This window comes from Crassostrea angulata, chromosome 6 (genome assembly GCF_025612915.1).
Source record: "Crassostrea angulata isolate pt1a10 chromosome 6, ASM2561291v2, whole genome shotgun sequence".
In the NCBI taxonomy this organism is placed as follows: Eukaryota; Metazoa; Mollusca; class Bivalvia; order Ostreida; family Ostreidae; genus Magallana; species Magallana angulata.
The window spans coordinates 18,033,421-18,043,128 of record NC_069116.1 but is presented as its reverse complement, the minus strand read 5'-3'; the positions used below and the strand labels follow the sequence as shown (position 1 = coordinate 18,043,128).

General features: G+C 33.2%; 1 protein-coding gene across 3 annotated transcripts in view; it reads left to right on the top strand.

The window, feature by feature from the left end:
• The window catches only part of LOC128188963 (adenylate cyclase type 2-like), a 40,145-nt gene continuing 30,437 nt past the window's right edge, over window positions 1-9,708 (top strand). Inside the window, exons 1-5 of one of the 3 annotated variants that reach the window (XM_052860305.1) lie at window positions 1-228; window positions 3,496-3,829; window positions 6,350-6,490; window positions 7,284-7,640; window positions 8,179-8,328. In XM_052860305.1, coding sequence (XP_052716265.1) covers window positions 3,683-3,829; window positions 6,350-6,490; window positions 7,284-7,640; window positions 8,179-8,328 — 795 coding nt within the window. In that variant the 5' untranslated portion in view covers window positions 1-228; window positions 3,496-3,682. Of the gene's footprint in view, window positions 229-1,075; window positions 1,472-3,495; window positions 3,830-6,349; window positions 6,491-7,283; window positions 7,641-8,178; window positions 8,329-9,708 lie in introns of those variants that run through there. The other 2 variants (XM_052860308.1, XM_052860306.1) reach the window with 2 other exon arrangements.

Here is a 9,708-nt window from a genome sequence, read left to right as displayed (position 1 = left end):
CCGTCTAACACACGCATACTCAAACGGTCAAACATCGTGTCTGTGAAAAATCCTCTATAAGTGGACGAGGTCTAATTTTATCTGCTTAATTTGAATTTGATACAGTGTTTACATGTGTCTGTGGGTAGGTATTATCGGCCCGTTGAACAGGTGCGCCAGGGGATTCTCAAGACTTCGCGACATGTGCTGAAGACGGAACAGCGACCACAATGAATTTAATTCATGAAGGTAAGACCTTTTTTTGTAGAATATACACGATCATGTTTAACATTTTGATTCAAAAAGGGTAGTTTTTCTTTAATTACAAGATTTAAATGATTATGACCTTATTTACGTTTATTTTGCTTTATAAATACAGTATACGATATTTTTTGATAAGTTTTTTCCCCATGAACGTTTGAAAGTTTTGACAAGTAATAGCACTAAGGATGTTGATTAATCGAAATATTAAGAGTTAATTCTTCTCTCCAAAACACACCTTCAACAATTTGAACCACCTCCTTCTATGTGCATTATGAACGCAAAATATTTCCGCAGACAGTCCCTATCAAAAATAGTTAAATACTAAGTAATAATACATGTATATACATAATTTTGATATACACTTGTATATATAAGTTGATTTCAGGTCATATCTAGATAACAAGTTTAATTTTGCGCGGAGAGAGAGAGTTAGGAGAGAGGGAGAGAGAATAAGCTGTTACAACGTGAAGAGACGAATCATGCGATATTTTAGATGACAATTTAGCATTTGCCATTGTGTTTTAGATTTCATGTACACGTGCTTAGTTATTTATTTTCAAGTACTTTTCATGTTGATCGATTTACATGCACGCATAATTAATGCAGCAACAATGAAGTCATAAATATAGTAAGTTCAAGTAATGTTTAAAAGAATGAACTTCCGTGGTTTTTTATATATAGGTCTATCTTTTGTACATAGTCTACGGAAAGTGAATTTAAGATAAAGCAAGAACCAAAAAACTTCCTATTAATAATTATTTAAATAAGCATAGCAAGGTCAGCAGTGGTTACCTGTCATCTAGTTACACCTGTAAATTTGAAATGTAGGAATATCTAGTACACAAACAGACATGGGCCGTGTCTTTAGTTAATTTGCCAGCGATTTATAATGCCTGTAATATTGATGACGATTTGTACAACAGTACCCAGGAGATATTTGTGCATGCAGTCATCTGTGCGCGTCATTTTAGTCCGTGTCAGAGTAGCAGATTGCATCGCGTTACGCGGAAAAGTCCGACGTTGATGCAACATGAATGGAATGGAGGCCTGAGAGTGTTGCTTGGACTGTTAATATCAGGTGAAGTCCCAGATATCAGTATTTGGCCCCCCTTAGGAGGAAATTTTATCAGCATCGGTGATAACTTGTGCTCACAAAGCGTGTACATATATCGAATTTATATATTTGACTTTAATGGATTTTAAATAATTACGAATTGCAAGAAAGTAGGTAAGTGATACATGTCATCAAGCATTTAAATCTACATTAAATTTGTTACATTTATGTTTGGCAATTTAATGTTCGCGATTATTTCGTTTGATAATGTGCATACTTAAGTGTAACCGGGACGTGTGAATTTTGTTCCCTTATTGTTAATTAAGTCACATGCCCAATTTTTAGAAAGGTTAAGTTTTTGATCAATCATACTTGACCGACCCACAAAGAGAGAGGAAATGTACAAACGTTTCCTTCATATATACAAAAAAAAAAAATCTAATGTTTATTTTACGTGATACGTAACTACACGTTTTCTCTGTACATATATTATTATACATACAGGTAGCTTCTTGATGAAAAACAACTTACGAAATATAGGCCTATTTGTATTAATGTGACACACTGGTCCAGCACTTTGTTTTAATTTACAGATTTTTGTTAATTCTCAGTTTGAATCAGGAAGTTGATTAAATGCCATGGTGCTGGTTAAATCATGGTTTTTTTAACATTGTGAATTGGTTTATATGACAGTTCCTTAAATTTTACCTCTTGTAATTTTCTAGATGGAAAAAGGAAGTGTAAACTGTTTTGTTTTAAGAGGAAGCTTTTTTGTAACTAAGCTTAAGGGCAGCTTATTAGAATAATGAATTTTATTCTGGGTAGGTATTATGGAATGCAAGCTTCATGGAGTTGATACATTTTAGAATTTCTTGCTTTTATGGAAAGTCTTATATACAGTTATCTAAAGAAACAAATAGCTTTACATTATGTAAAACGTAACCATTGTTCATGCCGTAGCGAGATATTTGATAGCCCCTATTACCTTTGCCTTGATCTATTTAGTGAACTTATGTAGGTATTCATATTGTCCTCTTGGAGGTCTTCATTTACCACCGCTACTGCATGTTACATATTGAATGACTCAAAAGTCTGGGCATGACATGGCATTCTTTACATGGATGTACAAAACAAGAAACTTGTCCCCAAATTCAGTCATTTCCAAGATTAAGGTTCCATCCTCAATAAGATATAAAGAATCGTAGTGTTTATTCCTCCAAAAATCTGGAATTATGCCATGACTATCCTTATAGTGTTAATATATCCTACATTATACATGACCACATACATACATCCTTAGTCCTAGCTTCCCCTTTTTGTTGATACTATGATATAGATGTATAGATAATGCCTTGCCCAAATTTCACTCCCTTTTTCATTGTTCCCAAAGGAAACAAAAAGCTTGTTTTATTACATTCATAAAATCATCAACTGATGCAAATTTATAAATATTCATATCAATTAACGAGGACAAAAGCATACGTTATGCCATATATCGATATTCAACAGAAATGGGACAGATATCATGAACCGAGAGCAAATTTTATACGAGTTACGACCAAACAAGCAATAAGAGTTTACACAGGAGCAGTGCCCGGGGATATTATTTCTAATGACGGCCCAAGTAACTACACAGTGTTTTGTTGGATAACAGGTCAGAGACAAACCTGTTAGATCCTTCATCACTTTACCTTAGGTTAGAAAAATCCAGATTTGGCTACCTCCTAAATAGTAGTTATTGCCTGAACTTATTTATGTCTGACAGATGAAGAGAATGAGTATTTTATTGCTGGACTTAATGAATAACAACCCACTTTTTGTTGTTTCTTAATTTAAAAAAGGATTGACAAGTGCAGATTATATTGCAATATCTTTTATGCATGGGATTGAAAATGTTAACTGATGAATAAAGTGTTTTAGTCCTTAAAAAAAAGTGTGATGGATTTATTGATATCATCATGAGTTGATAAAAAAAAGGGATAGCATTTATTTTTCCAGGTCAAGTGCAGGTAAAAACAGAGGTATTGATTACGGCCCTTGAAAAGGTCCATAAAATTGTAGTTGATGATGTTTTTAGTGTGCCATTCTACAATTCAAGCTTTTAGCTCCATATTTAACTGCTTTAATACTGGAATAAATCACAATTTAAGGTTATAGCTCTCGACATCTGTTAATTTGTTCTCAATAATTTCTTTCAGACATGAAGCTAGGCAAGAAAAAGTGCCAATGACAACCTCGCTGCCTGATTTGCTGTTTTGCGCAAAGACTTCAAGATTAGGGATCAAGGTACCGATATTAATATCAGTGACATCAATCAATTGGATTGAAAATTTAACGTGTTTATGTGAAACAGTTGGAGGTACCATGAAGCATCCAGTTTAGCGAATGATCTCGTTAATGACAATGATCACAAACAACAACACCTTCGGAATTAGCCCAGTGGGCAAAGGGTCCCGCCGGAGAAGTTATGGATTGGTTAATGAAAATGGAGAGAAATCTATGTGGAAGGAATTCTCTTTAGCTCACATCAAGGTAGCTAGTTTTAATCAGTCATACACAAATTAGTGTCATCTATTATTTACATGGTGGTGTATAAGAGATTGGCTTGCTTGACATAAAGGAATATAACTCTGCCCAAGTGACATACAGTATGTCTGGGCGTTTCCTGGCTTATTACAAACTTTGCAACAAATGAAGCAAAGATATAATACATAATGGTGAAAATAATGAAAAATAGTATACCTTAATCAAACCATTCTGTCATTATCATTGAATTTCTGAAACTCCTGACCAGTATAAATTGTATATGGAGGAACATGAAATCTAACGCATAAAAGGGGAGCATGTGACGTCCCCTCCCCAACCCTACCTCCCACCTTAAAAGAATAATATTAAGACCATGGTTTATCATAGATTGAATTGGATCTAGGTAGTCTGGAGCAATATCAATACAACTGATACAGTCAATATTTATTTTCAACTACCAACATTTCATGTACATTTCCCATCTCATAAAAGCTAGCATACAAAAATATTTTTACCAGCATAATATGAAGTGATCAAAGAAAATGGTGATCTTTTATATGAATAATTTGTAAGCCTTTGATTTTATCTAAATCTGAATCTGATGACAATGTTACCTTTTATTAATCAATTATTGATCAAATAGTTAATTTTATGCTATCTACTGTATATGAACACACAAAATAAATGTGAAAGTACCAAAGAAACTCACAAGTTGTATTAATTGATATTTTCACCTAGAGACTTAATTATGGGGTATTTTGAAATTGCATGTGCACTCTAGATTATAAATTTATTTTGTAGACAGTATTTGCATAACACATGCAGATATAAATAATACCGACTTCAGTAAACTATATAATTCTTTTCAGAATAATATTCTATGCTCACATAAACGAAAAGTGTATCAGACTTTATCATATTCACTCTTAGAGACTCACAGTGTTCATTATTCTAATGCTTTATGAAGACAGAATTTTAATCCTGTTTTCTGGTTAATTAATTGTGTGGTAATTTGTCCACAGTGTTGTTGTGGCAGCTTTTTGATTTATTGCCTTGATGTACGTAGTTTGTTCATCAGCAATATCTCACACTAACGTCTAAAATCTCTATATGGCAGCCATAACACAATATTTTAACCTTCGTCACTATCCAAACTCTGTCATCTCTATAAATATAGCAGCCATAACACATAACATACTTCATCACTATCCTAACTCTGTCATTTTCGGGAAAATTGGTGTGGGTGTATAATCAAATGTGATAATGACATCATATTTTTGCCTGTCAAAATCTCCAATTAAATTTCAACAATTTATACCTATATATGTATCATGATCGATATATCATGTCAAATCAGAAATTTAGCGCTTTTCCAGATATTTCATATAGCTCACGTGTTTTTCCTGAGCAATTTTGATTTCTACCGTGAGCTATTTTGTGTAATTAATGATTACATAAATACTATATTTTAGGATATTCAAGCATTTATCTTAAACTGTTTAATGTGTAGTAGTCATTAGAAAGTTAATGTTACTTATGCACTGCATGAAATGCCTTTATTTTTAAAATAGAAAAGATCTTTCAGAATTGAGATTATTTTTTTCTTTATTTAGGGATATATTAATTTCTGAAGTCCAATTATCATAGAATATTTTGTGACAAAAAAACAATATATTTTATCTGAGAATAGTAATTGCATGTAACTGAAATTCTTGTAGTAGTCGGATCATTAGAATTAGTTATTTATCTTATACAGTAATCTAGCTTACACAATGTGTGTAAGAATATACTAGAATGGACTGCAAAATTAGCTAGGCTATTTCAGCATGAAATGATGGACATTGCAATTATAAGTGTCTGAAATCTGACCCTTATCCATCACACAGTCTTAGCCAAAAAAATATCACGTAGGCAAATTAAACACCCTGGAGATCTCGAGCATCTTGACAGTTTTATATTAATACTCTATTTTCTCTCCTTTTTGTTCAATTCTAGACATAGGCATGATGTATGGAATTATGTTTGGACCAATATTTGCCCACCTCTAAAAATACATCATCTATCTTCAGTAGATGTATATAAAAAGAAATTGAATGGTCTCTTTCTATTTATGATACTTTTATAAATTTACATGTAGATTAATGTAGGTGTGTATGAGAGTGTCCTTCTGGTTTAAATATATCACAAAAATACTGAGATATCGCAATACTGTGAAAAAATTGTCGATGAATCGGTTGAGCCACACGCATTTGCAATATATTTATTCTATAATTAACAACCCTAGAGATACATAAAAATGCTTTTTGACTTTAAAAGGTTGATCATTACAATTTGTAGACCTAGAACTTAAAAAAAAAAGAATTATCAACAAATGAACCTTAAACTAAATGGTATATATGCTCACCTTTTTGCTGTGGAATAAATTCTACATGCTGTGAAATGTCTGAATTAATCATTTCTCATATTAAATCATTAATTAATCTGAATGTAAAATGCGTTTTCAATTAATGGGCATTTAATTTTTAGGAGACCTTCAAAAGTCTGCAAATGGAAGAATTGTACCAATACTACTGTGTGCACATGAAGAACTCCTTGACAATTGCACTTGTTGTCATGGCAACCCTTATATGTCTTACCGTTTTGTTCTATCACCTTTTTGACACTCAGGTAAGACTCAGTTGTTTCGGGAATGGATATTTATTTTTATCTGCTAATCTGTTTTACTAGGATGATAGTTGAAAAGAAAGCAAAAAGTTCTTTAAAAGAAATTTAAATAATATAATCTAGCTTTCAGGTAATAGATATCTCCTGGTGTTTTTTGTTTGTTTTTTTTTTACAAGATAAAACAAATCGATATGAAATAAAAGAAATATTAATAAATTATCTTGTTATTTTATCAAGTGTGTTTGTAAATCTTTTCTAACTACAGTAAAACACGGTTATATCAAACACTCTTATAATGAGTTCATGCTTTCACTGAAGTGATTATCATTCCCCATGACTTTATTACATGTTGACGTAATATTGACGGATAGAACAAATTTTGCTTCTAACAAAGCAAAATTACATGTCCTTGGCACTTTGTTATCCAAATTTTAGATAACATGTAAATAATTGATAAGATTACATTTCAAAAATGTAAGTCATTATGATTACGGTAAGCCTGTTAATTGAACTGAGTTACATTTTCCTAAGAGAATGTTTTTCCCCAAACAAATTTTGAACTGGACAAAAATTTGAATCAAAATTGAGTGTTATCAATCCAAAATATTTCGATGGCTTTTTATGGAGAGCCTAAAAGGCTATCTATGGTTTTGAAAAGGAATGATTAGAATAACATACATGAAATTAGAAAATAACAATCAAATACAATTAAGTCAGTTAAAAAGCAAATAAGCATAATTTGCAAGACTCGTTACCGATCTGCCTTAATTATTTGCATTATCTCCCTTCATTACAGGACACAACGAGTACAGAATTTATCTCACATGTAGCAATCTTATCCTCGGGAATTGCTGGAAACTGTTTGTTTTTTGGATTTGTGGTGCGGAGTAAATTCTACTGTCATTATCCGACCAGTATTTCAATTTCCTACTGGATATTCCTTCTTGTGTTGCTCAATTTATATTTCAATGTGCCGTCCTACAACAGACGGCCGACGGACGACATGGTGGTCGTGTTTTACACCATTTTTGTGTGTTATACCATGTTACCGCTCTCTAAGTGCTGGTCTCTTGTACTGGGAGCTTTGACTGTTGTTCTGCAGCTGATTTCTTCAGGAGTTATAGCAGAAGACAAGAAATTTCTAGTAGGACAGGTAAGATTTTTTTACTCTATTCAGATGATACCGGGGCCAATATATCAGAGTGTTTGAAAGAGTGGTTGACTTGATTAATTCGAAAATGAACATTTCATGCATGTGTCAAAGAATTAAAAATATGGAAAAAAATAATGGAATGATTCTCCTTTCCATTTGGAAGCATCCCTTTAATTCACAATTTAGAAAATAATACATGTGAAAACCTCAGAGTGTGGGTTAGTAAATCTTAAATGCAATTTTTGTCATGTGCTTACCTCATAAATCATCTAGCTATGATGTGGAATGTGACATCTGGGTATCTGAAATTAATCTGCTTCGATAACTGTCTTTGATTATCCCAGTTCAATAGAAAAAATCCTTTACTTGAGGATGTCTTATTTCTTTTTGCATTTACATGCAGTGAACACTTCTTTACCAAATTATATTGCTATGAATACAAGTAAACCTTTCAAGAACTTAAATTAATTTAATTGATAAATAGATAGCTGAATTTTGATTTCAATGTCTTTAAAACTGATTTTGTATTTTCCTACAGCTGATGAGTAACTTTGTGATATTAGTATGTGCCAACATCAGTGGAATGTACCACAAGTACCTAACTGATCTTACGCACAGAAGAACATTTCTGGAAGCCCGCAATTACATTCAATCCATGTTTAAACTAGAACGAGAGAAAAAACAGCAGGTAAGTTTTACATACAGCTTCTGTAAATCAAACCGCAGTCTAGTGTGATGTGACCCAGGGACACAGGAGAGTGTGTCTTGAACTATCTTCGGGATCACAGTTTATTAACATAAGGCTGCTTAATGAATGTTGTACGTTCTACACAGAGTCCAAACTTAAGAGCTCTAAATTGATAGCTAGGGCATAATTTTTACTTCATTCATAAGTGATCATCGTATATGTTACATTTAATTAATTTAGTATTGTCAGTGTGCAGTTGTTGTGCATTTGAATTCAAAATTGGTAATTATGCACATTTAACACTGGTAATTGATTTAAAGTCTAGTGTTATTCAATATTGCAAATTCATGCACTTAAGAAAATAAGGATGTGAAACATGAAATAGGTTCATATTTCCTTAATTTAGCACTATATGGTCATTCAAATAAAATTTGCATATATATATTGCAAATTCATTCAGAGATCAATAGATTTATCGATAAAACCAATTTCTTATTGCTAGCCGCCAAAAGCTATTGTTTCATTCTTTTACAAAACTCTTTATCCAACAGAAGACTCAGTTCCATAATGCTAACATACCGGTATGTTAGGTAGGAGTTCTATAGATGAGGAATTAGCTTTAAAACTATCGGCTTTATTTTGAAATGTGGTGTATGTTTTCTCTTAGGCACAATATCCATACTGATTAAATTGTCCAAATGGCCCTTAATTCAAATCTCGCCATCTTAGCTAAAGGTCATTCTAATGCTAGATCCTATCTGCATCAGACTAAAGGTAATGATTGGGGAGAAGAGGTCAAACAGAGAAACCTCACTTAAACAGGTGTGCTACATTCAGGTGATTCTTCCCCTTCCCCTCCCCCTCTCGTACCCACCCACATACACTTTTATTCCTCCCCACCCCTCTCCAACCCACCCACATACACTTTTTGCTCCCCCTCCCCCTTCTCAAACCAACCCACACACACTTTTATGCCTCTCTCTCCCCCTCTCTAACCCACCCACATACACTTTTTGCTTCCCCTCCCCCCTCTCAAACCAACCCACAAACACTTTTATGCCTCTCTCCCCCTCTCCAACCCAACCACATACACTTGTATGCCTCCCCTCCCCCTCTTCAACCCACCTACATACACTTTTATGCCTCTCTCCCCCTCTCTAACCCAACCACATACACTTTAATGCATTCTACTAAGCACTCTAAGTATTGAAGTGCGATATAACTCCTATAGACAAATTTTATTTCATCAAGACTATTGGTGAATGTAATGGATATACTAAAATGTCATTGAAACTTCCTGATAGTGAGAACTGCCAACAGTAATTCTTCTTATAAAGGATTATCAGCATCAGTATCTCCTATTATTGCTTTTCTCTCATC